The sequence below is a fragment of the Schistocerca nitens genome, chromosome 6 (genome assembly GCF_023898315.1).
Source record: "Schistocerca nitens isolate TAMUIC-IGC-003100 chromosome 6, iqSchNite1.1, whole genome shotgun sequence".
NCBI lineage: Eukaryota > Metazoa > Arthropoda > Insecta > Orthoptera > Acrididae > Schistocerca > Schistocerca nitens.
Window position 1 is genome coordinate 574,878,066 of NC_064619.1, and position 27,093 is coordinate 574,905,158.

General features: G+C 40.8%; 1 protein-coding gene across 3 annotated transcripts in view; it reads left to right on the top strand.

The window, feature by feature from the left end:
• Positions 1–27,093, top strand: part of LOC126263029 (G2/mitotic-specific cyclin-B-like) — a 76,587-nt gene that overhangs the window by 38,675 nt on the left and 10,819 nt on the right. For all 3 annotated transcript variants that reach the window (XM_049959994.1, XM_049959996.1, XM_049959995.1), the window contains 4 exons: positions 3,997–4,219; positions 9,267–9,422; positions 10,420–10,659; positions 17,593–17,711. In XM_049959994.1, the coding sequence (XP_049815951.1) occupies positions 3,997–4,219; positions 9,267–9,422; positions 10,420–10,659; positions 17,593–17,711 (738 nt within the window). The remainder of the gene's footprint in view (positions 1–3,996; positions 4,220–9,266; positions 9,423–10,419; positions 10,660–17,592; positions 17,712–27,093) is intronic.

A 27,093-nucleotide genomic window follows, 5' to 3' on the forward strand; every position in this document is an offset into this window, starting at 1 on the left:
ATTCTCTCCTTTAAAATCACGGGTGGTCCACTTCTGTCGCCGTACTACGGTCCACCCTGATCCAGAGCTCTATCTCGCTGCACAACGATTGCCTGTGGTTTCACAGTTTCGTTTCCTGGGTCTTCTTTTCGACAACAAGCTCACTTGGCTGCCCCATATCAGACTCCTGAAGGTAGGACGTTTCCGTAAACTCAATGTCCTTCGCTTCCTTGCCCACTCCTCTTGGGGTGCGGACCGTTCCCTCCTCCTCAGTCTTTATCGTGCTCTAGTTCTGTCTCGTTTGGACTATGGTTGTCAAGTTTATGGTTCAGCTGCTCCTTCCACACTGCACGTGCTGGATCCAGTCCACCATCGTGGTATCCGTTTGGCCACCGGTGCCTTCCCTACTAGCCCTGTTGATAGTCTCCTGGTTGAAGCTGGGATCCCACCCCTTTCTGTTCGGCGGTCCCAGCTTCTGGTGTCTTATGCCCTCACTATCCGTTCTTCTCCCACTCATCCTTCCTATTCTATCCTGTTCCCAGACCATGGACGTTGACCACCCGACTCCCGCCCTCAGGCGGGTTTACCAGTTGGGCTGCGCCTTGCGTCTCTTTGCCGTGATTTTCAGCTTCCTTCTTTGTCCTGTCTTCCTCGCTCCCTCCCCTCCACCCCTCCTTGGTTAGTTCCTCGGCCTCGAATTCGGATGGATCTCCGCCGCGGTCCGAAAGATTCCATCCCCTCGGTGGTGTTCCGTTCCTTTTTCCGCCAAATTTTATGGGAGTTTCGGGATGCTGTTGTTTTTTACACTGATGGCTCTAAATCTGCTGATCATGTTTGGTATGCCTTCACGTCCTCTGTTGGAACGGAAAATCATCTGCTGCCACCTACATGTGGGGTGTTTACTGCGGAATTGATGGCAATTTCCCGGGCCCTTACCTTTATTAAACAATCCCAACACAACCGCGTTTTGTTATGTACGGACTCGATGAGTGGCCTTCTTGCTATTGACCGGTGTTTTTCGCGCCATCCCTTGGTCTCTGCCATCCATGACCATCTCGCTGATATTCACTGTGCTGCTTGTTCCATTGACTTCCTATGGGTCCCTGGCCATGTGGGTATCCCGGGAAATGAGCTCGCTGATTGTTTGGCTGGGGGAGCAGTTACTTACCCCCCGTTTTCTGTAACCCCTCCTGCAGCGGATTTACGGCTTCACATCAAATCCCACTTCGCACAGTCATGGGCCAATTCTTGGGAGGCTACTCCACTGTCTAATAAACTTCGTGCAATTAAGGTGACACCAGGCCCATGGCGTTCTTCCTTTCGCCTCTCCCGAAAGGACTCGACCACACTGTGTCGTCTCCGCATTGGCCATACCAGGCTGACCCATGGTTTTCTTTTGCGTGATGAGCCACCCCCGCTATGTGGTTGTGGAGCCTTCCAGTCAGTGGCCCACATTTTGGTTGAATGCCCCCTTCTTTTGGCTCTGCGTGCTAAGTACAGACTCCCCCACACTTTACCTTTGATGTTGGCTGACGATTCCCGGATGGTCTCTCTGGTTCTCGGTTTCCTCTGGGAGACTGGTTTTTATTCTCAGTTTTAAGGTTTTTAATCTCTCTGGTGTTGGGGCAGGGCGGTGAGTGTTTGGGTGTCTCCCACTGTAGGCAGTGTTCAGAGATTCCCGATTCACCTCCCTGACCGGAATCCTCTTTTTCTTCCCCTTTTACTCTTTTTTAACCCCTTTTTTATTTATTTATTTATTAAGGCTTGGTTCGTCTTTCTATTCCCATACGTATTTTCTGCATTATAGCAGTTGTACCTTTTAAGTCACAGGTGGTCTTGCCTATGCTGCTTCAGCATAGTGTTGGGTTCGTTCTCTTGCCGACTTCCCTCATTTGTTTTTTACCAATGACAGCGTGACTGCCCTTTTACGTTTTTCCCTTTTTCCGTTTTATTGTTCTGACTTTTCTGAGATGTCCCGTTAGCAGAATGGAGTATCTTTGAAACAAGGGACTGATGACCTTGCTGTTTGGTCCCTTAAACCTCAAACAACCAACCAATGTGGGTCAGAGCCGCTTCCTCCCCACATCGGATCTTCTTTGATGAATTATTCTCGTCATATTTCTTCTTAGTCTAAAACGTCAGAATCTTCTCTTTCAATGTTATATCCTTCTTGTGTCATCTTTTGTTGCATTTATTAATTTTCACCATTCGAACTTTTAAGTCGAATCCAATTCCACGCAACAGTTCTCTTGTCTTGTTATACCTGGTTGCTATGGCAACACATATCTTCTGCTTCAATTTACTCTCAAAATTCACCCCACTGGTCGCCACGTTCTGATGCTTCTTAGGTGATAGAATGTATGGAGTAAATATACAAACTTTGTTTTCACCAATTAACGATGTATTGTATTGTGCAGAATAACATTCTCGCATTTCACATTTCACATCTCATATTTCGAGCTTTAGAAATGCATTAAATTAACATTCATAAGCGAGTTGGTTTAAGAACCACTCGTAATTTAATAACATTTCTTGCTTCTAGAAAGTCCAACACATGAAATACAATTAACAATTTTTCAACCATAAGATACATAAAGACTCGTTGTTCTTCCAATAAGACTTCTGTGGTGTGAGCGGCAAACACTTGTGGGAGCCATTAGACTGTCGCGTCTACCTTGTGCTTGTGACTCCTTTCCAGCCTGCACACACAAATGTCGCACAATATGTACATTCTATCACCCTTAATTTTTAAAATATTGTTAGAGACAGTGGAAGGACGAGTGGTTCTAGAATTTATGCGGAAAGTGAAGCACTACAGAGTTAACTACTATCCTCATTGTAGTACACAGCTAAAGGATGCTTTGTTCCTCAGTTGATAGTCCATTGGTAATATGGAATTTCATCTTGAAGCAGAAATAAGTCATTTCCAACAAAATCATAGGTTATGAGAACTTGTCTAAGTTAATCTAGTTGACCAGAAAACTCATTTCTCACTTTGAATACCAAAGATTTTCTAAAAGAAGTTGGTTATTTTCAGTGGCAGCTCCAGTGATGACTGTTGCCAGTACATACCTAAGAAAATTGACCCATACATGAGATTATAGTGCTTATCATAACTGATACAGGCAATATCATCTTCAAACACTAAAATGGAAAATAAAACTATTATCTATCAGTAGAATTAAAGCTACATCGAAATTCCACACTTTTTCATTGTTGACAATTACTTGCAATATGAACTGTTAGGTAACATGTGCAGTATGATACTTGCCAAACTAATTTCTCAGTGGAAAATATCCTTTCTCCATTCTCAAATTTTCTCAAAAAACAGACATTTAAGAAATGTGTCTGAGAATTCTTTTTGAGTGTTAAAAAAGCCTGTAATTTATAGGTTTTTGCAAGACTTCATATTACTGTAAGGTTAATATCAAATTAAAGCACAGTTAAAGACATTTGAACTTGCACCAGACAAAGTGCTATGGCTTCAGTAGTTCTTGTTATATTCAGATTTGGGAAACCACATTTCCAGTTTTGAAACTGAAAAACAAAACTCGCACATTCAAAAGTTGGTAGAATTGGACATGTTAGTAAGTACTGTAAAACAGAAAATCAGAAATCTGAGACAGTGTTTAAAAATTAACCAAAATTGATAGATTTTAAGTGCACTCTGACCTTCTGTGTTTCTATAGTTTAAATACTTATAGTTCTTTGCCATGTTTATTTCTTTACCAAGTCCTGTGTAAGTGGTGGTCTGTGTTTCAAAAGGTACAGGTTGTGGTCTCAACAAGAGTTAACTCGAAACTGAATTCCATCCAATACTTTCTGAATGTGTGTCATTTAGTATTTATATAATTACTAAAATTATCCTAGTGTTGCTTCTGAGTCTACAACTGTTAAGAAAAAACTTTGTCATAATCAGTGCACATACTAATTGTGCTGTACATGCATTTCTAAGTTGTAGGAAAAGTTTTTCGTGGTATGCATTGAATTAAGATGCTTATCATTGCTTGCTTTCAGTGTGGAAAATGAAGTTGTGTGCTTGACAGAAACATTAAAGTGTGTTGCCATAAATGATGCAGATCCACCTCCTGTAGAAGAAAAAAAGGTGGTTAATAAAGAACAGACTTCATATTCGTCAACTCTGTATAATATACAGGACATAGACAAAGAATCTGCAAATGATGTACTTTTTATTGGGGAATATGCAAAAGATATTTTTGAATATCTCAGAGCACTTGAGGTAATTAAATATTTAATGATGTGTAATGTGAAATTACAATTTGTGATATGACATGGAAATATTTTAGGTAGATTGATGTTATTTAATATTAGTATTTATCTTTATAAATTTTAAGAACATAGTTTTTATTCAGTTTAAATTATTAAGCAACAGATCATTAGCGTGTCATTCAGTGTTTTGAAATGAGGAGATAAAATGTTAACATAGTGGTATGGTGTTGAACACAGGACATATTGTTAATGTCCTAAAGTGACTGAAACCAGTACAATTAATAGTGAGTAATAGTTTTTCTCCCCAAGGATTCCTGTCAGAGATGCTGGAGTTGGTGGCTGTGTGTGAATGAGGTGTGTTTGCTTTTTTGTGTACGTGTGTGCCTGTATCTCTCTTTTTACTGACAGAGGTTGTGGCCAAAAATGATATGTGAGTGTCTCTAAATTGACTGTTGGCAACTTACGTGTCTTCTTTATGGTAAGTAGCAACCTTTCTTTTCATACATTGTAGACAAATAATAAAAATTTTTAGTGAATGTGTTTGGATTATTAAGCACTGTGTAAAGAGGAAGTTATCATTCCAAGTACTACATTGTTTTAAATTGGTGATGTGAATGGTTCTTCAGTTAATGACATAATTTAGTATCTTTAAATCTGAAAGAATCTGAGTGCAAGGTGTTCACTGCCTTGATTTGTGTATTTCTTTTTAATTTAAATTTTTTCCAATAATGAATAGAGCTCCAATTGTGTGTGTAATGAATAGTATCAGTATGTTGGTTTTATCCACTATAAAATTCTGTGATGGTCAGGAGGGTCCTTGTAAAGTAAACAAGGACCTGTAATTTCCCAGAGCAAAAAAGGATATGGAAATTAAGGTAGTTGAGATGGTGGGTAACACAGGAAAATAAAGTTCTCAAAAAAAATTTTGCCAGAAGTGCAAATAGAGATAAAACATTGGCAACAAGATTCAAAATGTAAATATTGTGATGCAGTTGAACAACCCTCCTACCCATTTAAGAGCTGCTCAGGACACATTTTCAGCTATTGATATTAGGATCCCCCCTCCCTTCTTGTGCCTACACTACATTGGTCACTCTGTGGTCATCTCTGTGACTGACCACTTCCTGGTGATCTAGTCACTTCCTTGTCACCATCTGATGGATAACTTGCCATGTTGGACTCTTCGAAGAGCCAGCTGGTAGTTATATACTTCTCACCTTGACCCCCTGTCGGGCTGCATTCATGAGATTGTGGAAGATGTGACCCACACAAGACCTGAGCTGCTGGAACTGCTATTCCTCTTTCTACAAGCACACTTTGTCACCAGCTAGTCCCATGGTGGGCCACAGGCATACCAGCAGCTATTCAGGATTGTCATAGGGCCTTGCAACATCTCAAGCGGCATCCTTTACAGGCCACCTTCGTTAACTTAAGTGACTTCATCCTCTCACTAGTCATTTTACTCATTGCTGAGTGCCATGGCCTCAGTTTCTCGTTCATTCTTACGTAGTTGAAACATCAGACAGATGTCTCCATCCACAGCAATCTTCAGCCTTTCTTAATATGGTGTGAAGAGGCAGGCTGGTAATCTTCACTTGATCCAACCATCTGTTTGCTGCTCTCCCATGTGGTCTTCTGCCCTAGATTTTTCCCTGCATGATGCTCTTCTCTAAATTATCCCCATTCCTTCTCCATCCTAAGGGTTCCTAATAACGTGCAGCAAGATGGAATGATGGAAGCACTATATTTCCTTCTTAGGAATATATATCTTTCCCTCCTGGGTGTGAACCAATGTTTGTGGTCTACAGTCACTGAAGATTAACTGTTTAGGGTCTCATTCTTCAGGGTGGTTTTTGTATTGATATATAGGTTGTTGCTAAATAACTTGTAACACACTTCATAACAGTCCTCTTCATACCCGGCTACATTTCCAACACAGAAACAAGTTAGACATCACTCTATGTCAACACCGCCCACAGACTGCGAACTGCTTCAGGCTCTTGTCTCGTAACACACATGAAATGAAATTAGTTAGTAACAGTTTGTTACAATTTGTGAGAACAGTGATGCACATATCTACAACACTAGAGGGAAAAATGACCTTAATTACCCATTGTTAGAGCTGATGAGTTAATTATGCAGCAACAAAAATTTTTGATCATTTGCTCGTCAACATAAAATGTCTTACAGATAGCAAAGAAAGTTTTAAATGTATCATTTCTTCTGAACAGCTCCTTCTGCTCTGACAAATTTCTTCTTAAAAACTAACAGCCAGTAAAGTATAGTTGCATGAGTAGGGCTAAAAATTTCTACATTAATATTACCACTAATCATGCATACATATCCTGTAAGCTGATTTGTTTTGTATAATTCTGATAAAAAAAATTATTCCAATGATCTATGGAGCATATAACAAACATGTCCTCAGATGCTCAAACATATGAACGTTACTCGAAGGCTACGTCTACTCAGTCAAAAACTGATTTGGCTCAAAGATGTCTGTTGACAGCTACAGACAGAATGCCTCACCCATGTGCTCTGCAAACTGCTTGAAACGATAATTGCTTGCAGATTATGGTGGATTCTCAAATCTTAATGTACGATCCATAACTGAACCTCTGGTTAGGTTTGAAGCAGAAATCTGACAGACCATTTTAAATATACACCTCAAATCTGTGTGTGTGTGTGTGTGTGTGTGTGTGTGTGTGTGTGTCTGTGTGCTAGGGTAGTCCATGTGGTTGTGCAAAGCCATTGTGACAGGGTGACAGAATGGTTAGTGCATCTGATTAAGTGAGCAGGCGACCTGGGTTCGTATTTTCACCTTCGTACAAATTTTCATTCACCACTTCAGTCTACCTACATTGCCCATTGGTTCTTTCATTCCTTTTTTACTCTTTTAACTGTCTAGAAGTGGTTTGTGTCTCATTCTGTTGCACCCTATTTTCCATTTTGGGGATAATCCACTGTTGAATAGTGTGCACTATTTAATGCCTCGACTATTGTGGATCAGGGGTGGTAGGGCTCTAGTCATATGCAGTGCCCCAGTTGCACTTATCTACTGCCATACCTGTTTCTCATCTTTTTGTTGTTGGTGACCACCTGATCTCCATTACACTCTGTAACTCTTTGCCTAATCATGTTGGTGGGGATTGGATGCTGGTGTAGTTCCTCTCTGTGAATGAGCCTTGCGAGACGCCACTCGTGATCTGACCTACGTCCCATTCCAATCTATAAGCATCTTTGTAACTTGTTTCTCATCTCGGGCATGAGTATCTTCAGTACCTTGATTTTACTGCTTCTATGTACCTTCTTAATCCGAATACATTCCTGGCAGCCACCACTGACTGCAGCTAAACTACCCCTGAACTGAAGGACTGATGACGACCTTGATTGGTCTCTTGACCACTAAGTAACAAATCATAATAGGCGAACAAAAATCTGTCAGGCAATTGGTGGATATTGGTTGCAGGCAGTTTGTGGAACTATTTTTTTTTCTTATATAGTCCTGCTTTCGTGCTAGTATTCCGCAACATTTGGGAAAAAAAGATGAGAAAGGGAGCAATATTTCATTCCACAAATAAATTTTTGAAAATAGTAAAATTTTGACAACTTGTTTCGGGCTAAAGTTGTTAAAATAAATGCTGAAGGTAAGGAGTGATATGATTACTATGCAAATACAACTAAACTTCTGTTAAAGAATAATTTGTATACAGATTATATAAAGGTAGTCTCACAAAAATTTGCTGAAATTTATTAAGTATAAAGTTCTATTACTTTTCAAAATTTGAACTGTGTAACTGTTATCTAACCAGAAATTCTGGTAAATTTTGCCGCTGCTGAAAATTATTTATCCTTTCCTTCAAAAGGATACTTTCAACCAAACAAAGCTAACCTGTCAATACTCCCTTACTGAATATTTAGATAGTGATAGCTCTGGTGTTAGAAGAAAACTAGTTTAGGCCACTAATTTTTACTTCCTCTACTTTTAACAAAAAAAGCTACACTTTTGAGACATGAGCAAGAAGTGTTAATTGAACAATGGAATGAGATCATTTTGCCTGTACTTTCATCAGTATGGCTGGAGTTTATGCATAATCTTTGGTTGCATATATGTATAGTTTAATTTTATCTAAAAGAAATTAGCTGAAGTGTGCTTTTTTTTAATATAAAAAATCATAAAAATTGTAATACTAGTGCTGTTGAATAAGAGGTGCTGCTCCAAGCATAAATAGTAATGAGGGAGAATTTTAATAATAGAATGAGGTGTATATACTTGACATTAAATCTAAAGTTTTGTTAAATTTGTGTTAAGATTTGGTGCAGAAAGCTGAGATTTATGTTGCTCCTCAGATCCAACCTTAATGGCAGTTTTGCTTGTCCTAATTTTGTGTCAGATCGGTACTATATTCAATGATGTTAATGCCCATTACGTAAAGAACAAAGGGTAGGCGATAAAAGCTGATTTCTGATAATACAATAAAAAAATATTGCAAATGTATAGATGTAGAATCAAACGAAGGTGAAATTCTTCGTTTGGGACTGATAGTTCGTCTTCCAGTTCTATTTGATCAGGAAAGTAGATATGATGCACTGTGCAGCAAATTTATAGTACCATTATAATATTAATACCTGCATTAGATTTCAGCTATAAATGACCAACTATGGCTGTCAGCTTTTCTATAGCACATTTGCCAAGGACCAGTCCTTACCCAATCGGCTGTACCATTTTCCTGACCCTGCCTCAGCACAGTAGAGATAGGGCTTGTGCAGTCTAGGTATCAATAGCTTAAGGTCAGCAGTTACCAACTACACACTGATTTAAAAATGAGGTAAAATGCTGAGTTGTAAATAGGCACACAGGGAATATGGGCACAATTTAGCAATTCAGGAAACATAAATTTCTTTGGTGTTCCTGACTACTGCATGCACTGTTTGTTCTCATTTTACATTGTGAAACAACCTGAGTTTTAGAAGGTAATTTTGAGTTTATTGAATTTATGGCATTCTTTGAACATTAGAAACATACTTTTCCTTTATTTTTATTAATCTTATTACAGGTAAAATATCCTTTGAGACCAAACTTCCTGTGTGGCACAGTCACTCCACGGATGCGATTAGTCCTTGTGGACTGGTTGTTCGATGTACAGCTTCAATTTTCGTTGCTCTCAGAGACAATGTTTCTGACAGTAGCTATCATAGATAGATACTTACAGGTAAGAAAAATATTTGTATCTTATACATTTATAGTTTTGAAAATAGTACTTTCATGTGGCACTAAATTTTGTGGTCTCCTTTACATGTGAACAGTTTTGCAATTAATAGATTGTTAATTAACTGTAATTTCTAAGTTAATTGATATACTGCTTGCATACAGTTGAAAACCAAATTGGAAGCAGTTGGTATTTAGAGGCATTGAATTCTTGAGATCAAAACTAAATATTAAACTTCCCTGAGCATAATGTGATTTGGGAATACAATTAACAGTTGCGAAGGAAAGAAATAAGAAAATAAAAGTGCTGTATTTTCCCCCTCCCCTCCCCCAATAAAGTTTCTCAAGTAATAGGTTCTCACGATTTTCTTGTTGCCATCCCCTGTTGTCATGAATTTAGTTCAGTATTCAACTGGCAGAAATATCTTAATTCTTACAGATTATGCAGTTACTCTAAAGCTATGACAAGTTGCAAGTTTTTTGTAACATTGTTCATTGTTTATTATGGATAAATCTTGTAAAATATGTTCTAAAATTGGTTTTGACCTTTGGAAAAAACTTGCAAATAACTGAAATACTGTATTTAACTGCAGTTGTTCTTTTTGTACCAAGGATACCTGTTTGCCACACCATTCACCAAAACTTTGAGATAATTTAGGTTGTGCACAGAGCCTTGAAAATCAGTCTGTTTGTTTTAAGTGTTTAAACTGATTCCCTGTCCAACAGTATTGGAAAAAATTGTGAGGAACTTGTTTAAAGCACACAGCTGCTGTGACATTGTAGGTGAAATGACCATCAATTACCCCTTTTATCAAAGGAAGTACCCACCTCACCCTTGCAGAAGTTCAAATTAGCTCAAATGCAAATGAAACTTCCATTTCTTAACATAATGCAATTGTTAGTCCCACAATGCTCATGATGTGGTGTACATGTTTGTCGACAAATATTAATTAGTGGATGTCTCTGTAAAATGAGGTGTTTAGCCAGTTTTTTGTTTTCAGAAAGTACATATAATAGACAAAAAGAAGATACAGTTACTTGGTGCAGCATCAATGTTAACAGCCAGCAAATATGAAGAAACATACCCACCAGAGATAAGCAATTTTGTATATATTTGCAGTAATCTTTATACAAAAAATGAAATATTAAAAATGGAAAATCAAATCTTGAGGACCCTGGACTTCTTTATTGGTTATCCATTGAGTGTCCACTTCCTTCGTCGGTACAGCAAAGCATGTTCAGTAAGTATGGCTACTTTTATGCTCTGAATTTCAAGAGCTTAAAGTCCAAATGAGTGCTGTGCTTTGACACTTTCCCCAGGACATTGCATTAAACTATTTCCAAATTATTAGGAATTTAAACTGTAGAATGGTTTTAAAAAAAGTATTTTCCATGGTTCCTTCCATAATACTCGCATAAATTGAATAACTATTAATTTGATTATTTATAAGTTCAATAAAATCTGCAACAAATATAATTTAATAAATTAATGACGTGATTCAATGCTCACCATTATTTCCTTTGCAATTTTCCATTAGAGTGAGGTGGTGCAGTGGTTAGTCCACTGGACTCGCATATGGGTGGACAAAGGTTCAAACCTGCATCCAACTATCCTGATGTAGATTTTCTGTGATTTCCTTAAATTGCTTCAGGCAAATGCTGGATGACCTTGCTGTTTGGTCCCTTACATCAAATCAACCAACCAACTTTCCATTAGTATTATAACTATTTCTGTGGTTTTTTATTATTGCAAATGTTATGTAATTTACACAGTGTGCCAAGTTACAAATCTTCTTTCATGGGCGCAAATTGCTGGAAAATGCACATAAGTTACTTTGGTGTTTAATATCTTTTATCATACTGTCAGATTATTTATTTTTTTTTTTTCATTGGCACTATTGCCTTTGAATGAGTCTAACCTTCTGCTCAATGTGACATCTGGGTTGTCTGTAGACATCATTTGATGCCGATTGAATGTTTCAATTGTTAAAAAATAAGGAAAGAAATAGTTCATGGTTTCCAAGGAACCATGTCAGAATTCAGCTTAATTCATCCAGAAAACTATGAAAAACTTAAATCTGGATAGCTGAGCAACTGATAGTGAATTAAGTGGTGCTCTGGAGGTAGTAAGTAGTATATTGCAATCTCCTCCTCCTCCTCCTCCTCCTCCTCCTCCTCCTCCCTGCAGGAACAGAGTATCCATACCTAATCCTTCAAATGAATGAGGGGGTAACAGGGCTCAAGGAGCCATAAATCGGAGTAAGTTTTCGGTGATAAGAGGAAGGACAGGACATTTGAAAAAATGACTCCCTTCTATATCCATAAAGGCTTGGAAAGACTTGCTAGAAGCCTTCTATAAAGTAGCTGAGGAATGGTTCCCTGGTAGACTAACAGGGCAAAGCAGGTGGAACTACTTAAGAAGTCTGAAAAATTGGGTTAATATGATGTAGGTGTTGAACTGCCCAACTCTGGCAAGGGTGTGGTCACATGCCGTGTCTATGAAGCTGGGATTGACTGTCCATTTCCAGCAGTCTGTGTTGACTGCTCTGGGAGCCACCCAGTCTGCCCAGACTGCCCTGCCCCACTTTTGCAGAGGAACGAAAAATTCAGGAACTTGATCACCAAGTGGATCACCTATGCTGAAATCAAAAAGGAATATAAAGTGACAAAACCTCCCCCCTTTACCACTTCTTATGCTTCCAAGGCACAGAAACCTGTTCTTAAGGTCGAAGCTTCGATGCATATGTTGTCCAGTGTACAGCCATCCACCACCAGCATCTGTACTTGCATGTGTACATGTGAAGGCAAAGTAAGTAATGATGAAGCAATGCAAGCAGCTTCGACAGAAACAACCAGCAACAGCAAGTTCAGTGAAGGCACATGAAAAGCAGAGAACCTCTCAATGCATCTGTTCCCTCATCCTCAAAGGGACAGGGTGAACGGAAAGGTTCATGACCTTTGGTTCAGAAGCTGTCCTGAGCAGTCAGACATCATTCTTCAATGTCTGATGAGGAGAACATCGTGGAGCTATATGCCTCAGATCCAGGCAGCCCCTCCACTCCTCCTCGCTCTAAAAGTGCTTCACCTCCGCAGTGCCAAGGTAGGGGTAAACTAAAACCACATTGATGAAATGGCTCCTACCCTACAGTGTAACTCGCAGGGGTTCAGGATGCATGTGGAGGAACTATATTCTCAGGGTAGACCACTGTGTCTGTCTCCAGGAGGTTAATCTCTATCAGTTGTACACCCCCAAGCTAAGAGTCTGTCCTACACAAAAAGGACGACCTGAGTGGAGAGAAAGCTAGGAGTCTTAGGTATTTTTGTCAATACTAAGTAGCACTCCTCACCTCTCTCCTGTACAAAGATTTTATAAGCAGTTGCCATATCTGTGTATGTGCATCATCCATTGACCGTACATTCCCTTTACTTGCCCCCACATGATGTGCTCAATGACGAGGCCCTAACTGGCCTTATTACACAGCTCCCCCCTCCCACACCCCTTCATCCTCTGATTATTTTAATGCACACAATGTGCTTTGGGGCTCTGAAACTACCTACCGCAGTGGTAGAGCAGTTGAGAGGCTTCTCATGTCATCACGCACATGTTTGCTAAATAGAGGACAGAGCACACATTTCTGCACAGCAACTGTGTTATCTGCCATTGATCTCTCACTTTGCTCTCCAGCTCTTGCTCACGCTGGTCAATGGGAAGTGGTCAGTGATTTGCGTGGAAGTGATCACTTCCCAATCTGGATTCTCCTGCCAGATGGCGTGGAACCCGAAAGGAAACCACCCTGATGGGTGCTCGGTAGAGGCGACTGGACACTTTATAGCCAGTTGGCACAGTTCGATCATTGTGCCAATGTCGAGGAATGTGTCGATTACCAGAATGATCCACCTCACCACTGCAGCATCCATTCCACAGTCCATGGGACACCAGAAGAGGCAACCTGTCCTTTGGTGGAGTGACAAATGCCACTCTGCAATCAGGACTAGGCATGCAGCTCTGCATAAGTTCAAGTGTCGGCCAACTGCAGAGAATCTTGGAAGTCTTTCAGGTGGTGAGGGCAAAGTGTAGTAGAATTGTTTGAGAGAGCAAGAAGAGATAGCAACAGTTTCTGAACACCATTAATTGTTCCACCAAGAGTTCAGTTGTATGGGAAACCATGAGGAAGATTTCTGGAAGAGGAGTGAGGTGCCCCATGGCTGCTGTGATTGGAACGGCACTCTTCAAACCACTTGGCAAGACATTGCCCAGACTATGGTGCCCTATTTTGCCACAGTTGCTGCAACAGCCAGTCAGGGTCAAAGTTTCCAGTGCCATAGAGCAGTTGCTGAGAGGTGTAGTTTGCACTACCGGTCCACCGCTGAAGATTACAACTCCTCATTTTCCATGTGTCTGCAGCTTGTTACACGTACCCTGGTTATGACAGAATCCAGTATAGTTTGCTGTGGCAGCTCACAAGGCATAATAAAGGTATCCTCCTCAGACTTTTTAATGCCATTTGGGCATCAGGTCACTTTCCCAACTCGTGGTGCGAGACAATTTTAATTCTTCTTTTAAATCCTGGGAAAGACCATACGTGCCCAAGTAGTTAGCATAGTGTTGTCCTCACTAGCTGTATGGGGAAGACCTCAGAGTGGATGGTCAACTGTCACTTCGTCTGGATCTTGGAATCCTGACAACTCCATAGTTGCTGTCAGTGTGGGCTCAGGAGGTATTGCTCTCTTTGATGACCTGGCCCTGATGGAGGCAGCTATACAACAGGTGTTTCTATGCCAGCATCACCTTTTAGGTATATTTTTTGACATTGAGAAGGTCTAAGATAGTACTTGAAGGCATCTTATCCTCGAGCAGCTTCACAAATGGAGTTTCCATAGATATCTTCCCGTTTTAATCTGGTCCTTTCTCTCGCCGTGGCATTTTCAATGCAGAGTCAGTGACGCTCTGTCTGATCGCTCTGAGCAGAACAGTGTCCCCTCAAGTTAGTGTTTTAAGTGTGCCTCTTTGCCATAGCTGTGAATAGTGTTACATCCGTAGTGAAAAGTCCCGTCCAGTTTTCTTTGTTTGTGGGTGATTTGTGCGTGTTTTGCTTTTCTTCGAGCCTTGCACTGACAACACATCAGGTGCATCTAACTCTTCAACATTTAGAAGAATGGGTGCAGAAGAGTGGTTTAAATTTTCGAATGAGAAGTCTGTGTTCTTTTTAACCATTCTTGTTCCATTTTAAACTTTCCTAAGTTGAGGACAAGGGACACTGTTCTTACTTTTAAAGACACAGTGAGGTTTCTGGGCCTTGTATTGGATTTTAAACTTACATCGTTGCCACATCTTACAGACCTGAAAATATGGTCTCTTAAGGCTCTATGTATTTTAAAATGTCTTAGCCACAATACATAGGAAGCAGACAGGACTTTCTTTTGCTGTGATTTTTTTTACAGGAATTTGTGTGATCTCAGCTAGATTACGGGTGCATGGTGTATGGGTCTGTGAGACCCTCTTATTTAAAGATGTTGGATGTGGTGCACCATGAAGGGATTCAGTTGGCCACTGGGGCATTCAGAACAAGCCCCATACCAAGCTGGTGAACCTCCTCTTCACATCAGGTGACGGCTGCTTATGGTGTGCCAGGTATATAAAGACACTGTCCACACCATACGCACCCACCTACCATACCATTGCTCAGCCTCCACTGGAAAGGCTTTTATGTAACTGGCAACAGAACTTCTGAGATTTGTGCACAGGATTGCCTTCTAGAGAAGGGTGTGGCCGGTCTTGATGTTTTACATCATGGTTGGAGCAGTTTTCCACCTAGAGTTCTGTAGAGTCCTAGGCTTATTTTAGACTTGACCAATTTTAAGAAAGATAGTAAGTCAGGTTTTACATTTCAATCTGTTTCTTGTCATTTTAGATATGCATCACTTTCAAAGTCGTGTTCACTGATGGCTCCAAACAAGGGAATTCCCTTTCCTGATGTACTCCATTTTTCACAGTGGAGCTCCACATGATCCTGAAGGCACTGGAGCAGATGCATCATATATTAAAGACAAACAGTTTCTCATCTGTTCAGATTCTCTGTGCCTTACCTTTCCAGATTCTGTAACCGGCTGAGTTGTTGACCCAGCTGATATATAACCAACTATACTTCCTCCGGCAGGGAAAACAGGTGTCATTCTGCTGGGTGCCAGGGAATTTAGGGATACTGGGAAATGAACAGGCTGATTCGGCTGCCAAGGAGGCCTGCAGAGGACAAGATGTAGCAAATTGTCCTATTCCCTTGCAGGCTGTCATTTCTGAATTATGTAGGAAGCTCATGCAGGTATGGGATGAAGAATGGCTGGCGATGAATGGCGATAAGCTGTGGTTGGTGAAATTAACAATCCGTGACATTTCTCCTGCCAGTTGCTCAGGCAGGATGAAGTGACCCTTACATGTCTTCACATCGGGCACTATCCTCTTATAAGTGGCTTCTTACTATAGCGAAAGGATCCCCCGTTTTGTGGTGCTTGTGGCATATAAATCACAGTATGCTGTATTTTAACAGAATGCACTTTATACCGTGATGCATGGGCAGAGGCAAATAATGGTGGGGATTTGTCATCTGGTGTAGCTGATGATTGTGACTAAAGTTTTATGATGTCTGGACTCTGGTCTAAGCTTTTAGGCTGGAGGTTTTAGTTTGTTGACGAGTGGCTGGGTCATCCTTTTCTTTTGGTCAGCCAGCCATGTCCATCTGATACATTGTTCTAACTCCTTGGTCCCCCTTCCTTCAGTTTCATTGTATTAAAATAGGCATGATGTTTCATGCTTCCACGTGGTACACAGTTTTCGACATTGCATTCCTTTTAGTTTCCATGTTCTTTTAACAACCACCACCACCTCTCTCTCTCTCTCTCTGACCACCACCAAACTGTTTCTCTGTTCTCTGCCAGATACAAAACCTGTAGATAGTCATGTTTCCTGTACAGGATGTTTACTGTAAGTACAAATTAAATGGATGTAGAGGACAATGAAATGAGGAAATGATCCTGAGTCTGGAAACCAGTGGTTTCACAAGCACAACATAAGGCTGAGTACAAAAACACTGTAAAATAGTCCCAAAGAATCCAAATTGCAGATATATACTTGAGGACAAAAAGATTGCTAATGTTCAACATGAATATAACCACCACTTATCTGAAGGCAGATTTCAACAGGGCTTCTCAATGGTGTCTGGACATGTTCAAAAATGTCACGCGTGTCCTGAATTATTAAGAAGCATCCACAATGTGTTTCCAGAGTTAAATTAGCAACAGGGCTGCATTACACCAAATCTCGTAAGTCCCCACGCAAAGCGTCAAATGGGTTAGAGTTGGGGAATGTAGGAGGGCATGGTACTGATTAGCCATGACTGATACACTTGTTGAAAAGCTATTTACCAGTACTTAAATTATGAAGTGATAAATGAAATTCCAGATATTTATGCTTCACTTGCAGTGTTTTGAAATAAGTGTAGCCACAGACATTAAAGTATTTGTAACATTGGCACAACCACACTTCTGCATATGTTGTATTGAGGAATGTGTTGGTTTTCAGATCTGTTTTTAATAGGATACTTGCCATTGTCCTCAAATTGCTCCTTTAATTTATGCTTATGCTGTATAATTGTCTAACACACACAATTTTTAATTTCTCTTGTGTTGGGAGTTCAACCTCTAGGAAGTAAACTTGGAAGTCCTAAGTAGCTTATGTCTATTGACTTGGTTAATATCCTGTTGTATTTAGATGTAGAATGTGCTGGAGTGGGGAGGGGGAGGATGCAAATGGAGACTAACAATGAAATGCTGTTTAATTTTGCAGCATTTTTAAAGAAATGTGCTTGCTAAGACAATAAGTTTTCAATTCCATCTACACCTGGTAGTCATTTACATTCAGAAATGCTTCTGAAATCTGTGTCCATTCAGTTTTCCTTCAGATTTTTAATTCAGTTGTTTTCTTGGCCATAACAAATTTAAGTAACTTACTTATAAAGAGCTTGTTGGTGTCTTTCTTCTCAAACAAAATAGGAACTGCTGGAATTTACGATTAAACACAAATTTTCTGTGTTCCTACAGATACTATATAGTAATTCTTCTGTGCTTCCTTCCTTCTTCCTGCTGTTTTTTGTGTATTCACTTGGTTTTGTAACTTTCAGCCAGATGAGGTAACGTACACTCTAGCAAAGTACTTCCAAGAAATGTGCTTAATGGAATATGAGCTGTGTTACTTAGCTCCATCACGCCTGGCAGCAGCAGCTCTGTATCTCGCACTGAGGTAAGATATAAAATAGTCTGGAAATGTCAGTTTGAATTCTTTTAATAATGGTTTCCCTCTTCCAGATGACATCTGCTTATTGGGGTGCAAAATGTGTTTGTACTTGTACTCCTAAAATAGCTGAATCAAGCCTTCTTAGTCATTGCATCAAGAGAGCTTTGTGACAGGCAGAAGTTAATGAAATATACCCTGCTTGTGTTGCAGAATGTTCCTGTGGGCTGTATTTAGCTGTTTCATGAATTTGCTGCACATTGTGACATAAAGAAACGTGCCTGGTTTTCATTATTGATGCCCTCGGCCCACTCAGCATAACCGTATTCTTTGCTATGATGCTCATCACCTTTGGGAGATACTAGTTCAAAATGTTTCTAAATCATTAGATTTCGTAGGATCTGATCATGAACCTTTTTACTCAAATCTGTATGCAACTATATACTTCTCAAAGTTACTATCTTTTATTATTATTATTATTATTATTATTATTATTATTATTATTGCAGTTCTGGATCCACAAGTGTTTCCTGTCCACCCCTGAAACCATTTTTCCGAATACAGAACAGAAATGTTTTTTATTTGCACTTGAGCAAAAATATGCACCTGCCTGAAATTGGCCTTTTTCACGCACCAGTTTTTTCTGGGAATTTAGACTTTGTAGCCGTGAAAAATTATTCTATGTGCTTGCCCATGACTAAAACTGATAAAATGATCAAGAAGCTTATGACGTACTATGTCTTGACAATCAGACGGCATTCCAATTCGGTGCAACAGATAGAGGCGGCAATTTGGGCAACGTATTTCCACAAGTGCTGGGGAAACTAGTTGGTGCAAGTGGCGCATTGCAGAGGCTACTGGACCTCTGGAAGAATATCAACACGACGAGCCGCTCTCCAAAGAAGTTCAAAAAGTGATACATCCTATCTATGAGGCCCTTTCGGAGGAGGAGTTATTGTGCTGTTGCTTTGAAGGAAACTCAAAAAATTCAAATGAAAGTTTGAACGCGGGTGTTCGGGAGTTAACCCGCAAGCATTTGCGTTCTGGTGTGAAGACTGTGGAGAGTGTGACTTTCCTGGCAGTGAGCATCTTCAACGAAGGGTATTCAGCAATTCTGAAGACCATAACAATAGAAATCACCCTGGGGCTCTATTCAACACAGTTCACCAAGCATTCGGATGACCACCGGATTCAAGCAGCCAAAACTGCTTGTACCAGCTGTACGAGCGGCTGTGGAGCAGTGCAGGATGGCCCAGATCGAGCAGAACGCCCTCTATGAGGAAGAGGAAGGACTAGTTTATGGATCCGGAATAGTAGATTGAACACAAGTTGCATAATATTACATTTATATGTAGTCTAAACTTCAAATGCCTTTTTTCTTGAAATGACCTTTTTTTTTCTCGCCTGGTATGGTAACTTCAAATCTACTGAACCGATTGGCATGCTTCTTTGTTTCTGACGAAGCTAACTGAACTGTCAAAGAGTTGTACCACTTTTAGTCCAATCCATCAACTATAAATATTTTTACTTGGCCGACGAAAAGAAAAATTGATGAAAAAAAATTTTTTTTTCAGTGGGCACCATTTTGTTTCCTATGGTCCAAATAACTCCTAAATAATCTTATATACTTCGCTAATGTCAACTCAATTTTGATTTCAGACGAGTTGGCTGACCTGTGACATACCACGCGTGGAGGTCTACAGCAAAATTTTGTTTTGTTCCGACAGCACTTCCGCCTTTGCTCTTCAACATTTCTGGTCGAAAAAATGTCGGTAAACATTTTGACCAAATTTGACATAGATACCCATAACACATCCCGAGAAATTCTCAAAGAACGTGCTTCTTTCGGGCCAAAGATAGTAAACCTCCCCTTAAAGGCAATTTTTACTGCAGATTTTACTTAGTCAGCATGATATCTACATAAAGTGGTGGGCTAAGTAGATCTCTTCCTTGAATTTACTAGAGGACTACCCATTCACATGCTGAACCTTAAACATTCTAGATTGTTATCCATATGATGATGTTCCAACAAGACTTCTTTTTATAAGACTGTAGACTTTTTCCCAAATATTTTAATATTTTCTTGTCTTCTGGTGTCTTTCAGTTAACCATGGGATTTTATCATAGATGTCTTCCTTAATCACCCTAGAAAAGACCTAGAACTACACCGAATGATAAGTCCCAATTGTATTTAGTGTCTAGACAAAACAAGTATCTAAGTGAATTGTTACACGGTCAGAGCATATCTTTCTTCAGTGTGCACATTTAAATTGTGCTTATACGTTAACTGCCATGTAGGCTTCATGGAAAAATACACAGCTCAAAAGAATTAGGAGAAAGTCTACCGATGTCCAGTATGTTAAATCTGTTTAGATGCAGGTGGTATCTGAGGTCTTATCGCATGGATTGATAGTCACTTTCGGTATAGGCAAGAACTAAAATAATTGGCCATCTATTGGTTGTGTTATGCATTAGTGTAAGGTGACCCCTCAGAAGGACACGAGTACTTGAGTCTGTTTCTAGTGAATTACACTGCTGGCAATAATTATTTGTGGAAATTCTACAAAGTGTGATTCAGATGTTTCAAGGATGATTCATTTCTGAGTAGGGGGGAGAGCATGGACCAGTTCAGTCTGTTGGGGGAAGTATGGTGGGGGGGGGGGGTGTATCAGGGAATGAACTGATGCTGCGGCAGTTGCCTCCAGAACCCTGGAGAGTGTGCATCACTTGCAGTGTGAGTGCGTGTCATTGACCTTGGTCGAAAAGTGGGAGAGGCGAAAATGGAGGTGCACTGGGAGCAGCGTTATGCGATTAAGTCTTGCGTGCGACTGGACAAAACCGCCACGGAGACTCACGGTGTGATTCAAGAGGCCTTTAAGGAAGAAGCCATGTCCTGTGCAATGGTTTTGATGTGGTACAAATGTTTCAATGATGGCCGCGGGAATGTTGAAGACAATGATCGCTCTGGGAGGCTATCATCAAGCCAACCAGATCAAAATGTGGAGAGAGTGTGGGAACTTTCAAACAATGACCGTTGTCTTAGTACTAGATTAATTGACTGAGTCCCAGCTCATCGGCAGAGTACGGTGTGGAGGATTGTGATGGAGAATTTGATTATGCGAAAAGTGTGTGCCAAAAGTTGTCGGTGGATCAGAAGAAACGGCACACAACTGTTGCCAGGAAATGCTCCAACAGTTGAATGTTGATTCAAACCTTCTGGAGAAAGTGGTTACTAGTGATGAGACCTGGGTCTAAAAGTCCGATCCTAAGTCGAAGCGTCAGAGCTCAGAATGGCACAATGCTTCCTTGCTGAATCCCAAGAAAGCTCGCATGAACACACATCTTCTCCGCTCCCCCATGTACAGTCACAGGTGCCTTTTATGTTGGTTTGCTTCACCAGTTGAGGGATGGAAGGGATGGAGTTCGCCACGTCTGCCTGGCAATCAAGGGCGATTTGATTCTTCACAACAACAATGCGCCCGCTCACAAGTCACGTGCCGCCGCCAACGCTTTGGTAAAGTTAAACGTGACAACACTGTCACAGCCACCCTACAGCCCCGACTTGGCTCCAAGTGACTTTTTCCTCTTCCCCCGACTCAAGGCAGGCCTAAAAGGGAAGCAATTAGACGCCATCCAACAGTCTGTGACGAGAGCCATTGACAGCATGACACTCGAGGCCTTCCAGCAGGGCTGCAAACAGTGGGAGGCAGTGCTGTGTTGATGCTGAAGGATCATATTTTGAAGCATTTTAGTCCGTTGTACTTAAATATCCAATAAATTTCTAGTTCTGAGTTAAGTCATCAAACTTTTGAATCACAACCTGTATTTGGCTAAACACATGCAATGAGACATCTTAATGCAGTGCAAGTTCGGTCTATTTGATCTACCAGGATGAACTACCAATTGTGTTGCTGCAGATGCCAATACCTCTCATTGTGTCTTCCAAACGTTGTAGACAAATTAGAGAGAGACAGGTCAGAACACACGGCGAGTTGGACCAGGTTGCTGACACATTGCAACCCCAAGTGAAGACAGATATCTGGTCATTTGTTTATTTCGGTGTCGTACAAATACTGCCAGTCCTGCAAGATCTCAGAAGGGCCAGTGGAGCCTCTTGTCTGATAACTATGATGAACATTTTAATAGAAAGGACCATATGACTCGGACAACTTAGTGACCAGCAAAACATGTTAGTCACAGATGACTCCAGATCTCATCAGATACAAGGTGGTGGCTGTGCTTGTGTGCAGCGACCCATGGTGAGCGATACCTGCCAAATGTCTGCCAGGTTTCCAAGGTTGTGTGATGCTGAGAGTGGCTTGAGTGTTTCCAACCATATGGATCTTGTCATTTTCTGTGGTTACCTTACTGCCGGGCAGAACATCAGATTGTGTTGGACTATGTGGTAGCTGCTGTGTACAGTGGTGGCCCTGAGTTCCTTCTGATGCCAGGGCCCATGTGACAGGCATCAGCAGGAATGTCTTAAGCTAGACATTGAAGTAAAGGAACTGCCAGTGGTGAATCACAACCTAAACTCAATTATGTATATTGTCATGGCAGTCCTGTTCCACCGCACTCTTCAAGAACTCTCCGGGTTGTCATTGAATAATGGGAATGGATACCACAGGGTGACCCCTGTAGATGTACATGGAGCATGCCTCATAGGTGTCAGGCAGTAATAAATGCTCATGGAGGCATACACATTATTGACGCTCTGACCAATGAAAAGCGCCCAGGATGACGGTAGGAATGATTTTCGCTTCGTTTTTGACGCCTGTCAGATGTTATAAATTTTTTTTATGTGTACAATTGAGAATGTGATGATTTGTTCTGTAGTTAATTTGTGAATGATAATGGTATAATGTAGATACACAGTTCTCAATTATTGCTCATTGGCGGGTGTCAGATGCCCAAGTGATGTTCCCTAATTATTTTGAGCAGTGTATTTGTCCTTATTCATCTTAAAAAAACTGTTATTGATAACTAACTTTCCTGTGTGAAAGCAGGATTTCCATTATCCACATCTGATTTTTCTGCATGTTACTGAGTTCTTAAATTGCAAGAGTTATTTTAATAAGTTTCCTAGAGATGGAAAAGCTTACTTCCATAAGTAAATACTGTTTTAGAAAACCTCATTTGTGTGAAACTATGCTTGCCTTTCTCCCTGGAGAGTAGGCAACATTCTTTTCAAGTAAACTTTGTTCAGAAAATTTGAAGAACTGGCGTTTGAATTGGACTGCAGAAAGATTCTACTGCTACCAACACACATTTTGCATAAGGATCACTGATATAAGATATGAGAAATTAGAACTTAGGCATATAGACAGTTGGTTTTTTTTCCCTTGATCCATTTGCAACTGGAGCATGTTATGTCCAGTGATGGCACAAGGTATCCTCCGCTGCACACCGTATGGTGGTTTGTAGAGTATGTATGTATATGCGGAAGCCGTTTTTTGCAGAGTTGGTTTTGATTCGTATGAATCTTTAGTATGACAGGACACCCAATGTCCCAATTTCTACGATCTTCATTTTAAGAAAACCTCTGATTATGAAAATTGAGATGGTTTTAGTCATCTTTGATTTTGACTGAATGTGATTCTTCTGAGGTGCTCTTATCAGACTTACTGTTTGTCTTTCATATGCCACAATGGTCCAGTTCTTAATAAATTTCTTCTGTTTTATTATTTTCCTTTTGGTCTATGAATGGAATTATTTGATTATGTTCCAGGCCCGTATAAATTTTTGTTGAAAGGAGTAGAACTGGTAATCTTTGCTGTTTTTTGCCTTGTAAGTATGCGCTTTGCAAAAAAAAAAGTTCCGTTTATGCCGGCTGGGTTTTGGTATATGAACACAATACAGAATATCTGATATGAGAGACCTGATTTCTTTCGTAAAAAACATGCTTTGGCTGTTCGTTGTTCAAATTTACTGTCTGTGATTTCTTAATAACATAAGTTATGCTGGAAATTCCTTCCCTTGAATATTTCATAGGCTGTTTCTCATCAAATAACAAAAAATCTTGCCTTTTCTGTGATCATTAGTCTGTTGCTGTGGTATAATAAAACAATGTCCACATTTCCTGCTACCTTGGAAGTTTCCCATTAAATACTAAAGGGATTACTATCTCTTTAGAACATTTACCCAGTTGAATCCTGCCATAGCAAAACGGGCTCTTTGCCATGTCAGCATTAACATACCTTATATCACCCTATGGCTGAAACAAGTCTGTGCTGAACGCAGACTTGTATGGATCTCTGGCCATAAAGAGTTGTTAGCCTAATTTTAAGGTGCAACCTAATGTTTGTGTTTACTTGACGTCTGCTGGAGTATTTGTCCCTCCTTCTCGAAAGCTGTTTCATTGGAAATTCCTTTTGCCACAATAGTGAGGAAATCTTAACTTGGAACATAAGTAACAGTTTTATCCTGCTACATCACATTTCTTGGTATTACCAACAAGGACATCTTTAATGCACTGCATCAATTACAGTGCACATTTTTGTAGTGCACAGGTTTAAACATGAAAACCTTCAAATATATCTCCGCAGCTTCACACGCACATAAACAAACTTGTGCATGCTTGGTTTGTTTCCATCACATAGAACACTGAGAATGTTTATTTCAATATCAAGTTAGTATTTTTTTACCATTTCCTTAATGAAGTTTGTGGTGACAGTGTGGTCCATAGCCTGCTGTTTAAGATAGATTGTAAAGTAATGAACTCCAGTATTTTTAAGAAACTTTCAAACTACTTCTTGCAGCACAATTTAAATTCATTTTATCACGAATGATATTTGTGCACTATACACTTCCTATGCAGGGATTGGCTGATAAGACGCAAACTGAATAGGCCCAGTGTTAATTTGTGTTCGCAAAGACTTCCTTACTTTAACTTGCATGTTACAAAAATAGTTTAATTTTTGCACTGCAATAAAGATATCTCAAATCTGTCACTTTTGGTAAGATTCATTGTACAAGAGTCCAGGAAGTGTGGTGTTGACAGTTAAAATTGCTACTGAACTGCAGTTCAATGGAAGTAGGGCAATTTTTGTTTGGCGTCACATACACAACCTCCCCCAGCAGGCTCGCAACTCTTAGGCAGATTTGTGCTTGGCTACCACGGGACCCCAGCCTTTGCAGCATCTTTCCCCTTCTGTGCTGCATGTCTATCCTCTTGCTATTCTTTTCCCTTTCTGTGGAGAACATGTCTAGGGTGTTAATGGGAATGTTCTGTATTGTCTGGTGCAGACATAAGAACAGTCTCACCAGTTTTTTTGTTCCCTTTCCTTTCCTTTCTTTGTTTCCTTCCTCTCATTCCTCCACTTCGGCGTTTAAGGTTCTTTTCTTCTTCTTCTTCTTCTTCTTCTTCTTCTTCTTCTTCTTCTTCTTCTTCTTCTTCATCTTCATCATCATCCTTGTGCACTTCTGACATCTGGCCCACGTGTCTGATGTGTAAAAGGTGACTGGGTAACACGTAATCCCCAGCCCGGGATCGACAGGTATGGTTCGCACATACCCCTGGTAAAGGCCAGGCCCACAGAGGAGTGATTGCCTGAGCTGCCACCTTCCCAAATTGCCAATTGGTCCCTCTGTCAGGTGTTAAGGAGGTGTGACCTGAGGTGTGAACAATCACCTAAGGTGGGTGCGCCCCTTATGAAGGGGGCCCACAGTTGGAAGGAGCATGCCATTGGGGATGCTGGCAATTGTGGGGGGACTTCCTTGCAATGAGCCAATCACCTTCACATCATAGTCTCTGAAACATAAACGGAATGAAGCTAACTATTCAGAGACCCTTCCCACTGCACCACGGTTCCTCATGGTTTCATGTACTGAAGATTCAGTCCTTCACTGTGGTAAATCCATGTATTATTCAGAAAGGTGTTGATTCAGTTGCTGGCCCTGTGAAATACTGCTTTCATTTATAGAATGGGACTTTGCTTTTGGAGACGGCTTATGATTCATATTGCAGCAATTGTCTGCTGCCTCACTTCTCCAAGGCTACCCTGTTTGTGTGGAGGTCCATCGCACTTTGAATTCTTCCCGTGGTGTAATTTACACCAGCTTGCTCGACAGTCCAACAGAGGCTGAAATCCAATCTTACCTCTCCGATCAGGGTGTCATTGCCGTCCATTGTGTAATGAAAAAGGTAGTTTCTTCCTTAGTACCCACCCGAACTCTTTTCCTCACCTTTGATAGTGGTGCTGTTGTCGAAGATCAAAGCAGGCTATGAAATTATCACAGACTGTACATTCTGAACCCGATGTGCTGCTACCAGGGTCATAGTTTCAAGCACACTAGAATGTCTTGTCAACACCCAGCCAAATGTGTAACCTGTGGTAGGGATGCACATGAGGGTGATTGTGTGCCGCTGCCTCCTCCCTATTGTATCAACTGCAATGGCAGCCATGCCACCTCATCTCGGGATTGTCCCTTGTATCATGAGTGGGCTGTCCAGGAGATCCAGGTAAAAGAAAAAGTGCCCTAGTCATTTGCTTGCAAGTTACTGGCTGGGGTGCTGCCTTGTTGGACACTTTCATCCAAGAAACTGGTGTACCTCAGGGTTCCATCCTGAGCATTATTCTCTTCGCTATCACCATTGACCCTATAATGGCCTGTCTTCTGCCTGGCATCTCCGGCTTCATTTTTGTTGACGATTTTGCAGTCTATTGCAGTTCTTCATGGACCTGTCTCACTGAGCGATGTCTTCAGTCATGTCTCGATTGTCTTTACTCCTGGAGCATTGACAATGGCTTTAGTTTTTCCACTGACAAAACCGTCTGTATGAATTCCTGGTGACACAGTTGGTTTCTCCCACCATTTTACATCCTAGGTCTGTTGCTCTTCCGTTCATTGAAATTACGAAATTCCTGGGGCTCATGCTTGATAAACACTTTTGGTCCTCCCAAGTGTCTTACCAGGCAACCCACTGTATGTGACCCCTCAATGTCCTGTGTGTCCTCAGTGGTACTTCCTGGGATGCAGATCAAACTACTCTTCTCCCTTTTTACCGGTCCCTTGTCTGTTCGAAACTAGACTTTGGGTGCTTCTTTTATGTCTCTGCACATCTGTCCCTCTTATGCCGTCCCAATTTTATCCACCATAATGGCATCCCTTTGGCCACTGGTGTGTTTTACACTAGCTTGGTTGAGTGTCTATATGCTGATGCTGCTGATCTATCACTTCCCCCCTCGGGTCCGGGGTAAGAATAGGCCCGAGGTATTCCTGCCTGTCGTAAGAGGCGACTAAAAGGAGTTTCAACCATTTCGGCCTTCCATGTGATGGTCCCCCTTGGGGTTTGACCTCCATTTTTCAAAATTCTACAGAAGTACGAGCCTTTTGGGGAAGGACACATTACGTGGTGTACCACTGGTCCTAAGTGCACTAAGACCTTGGC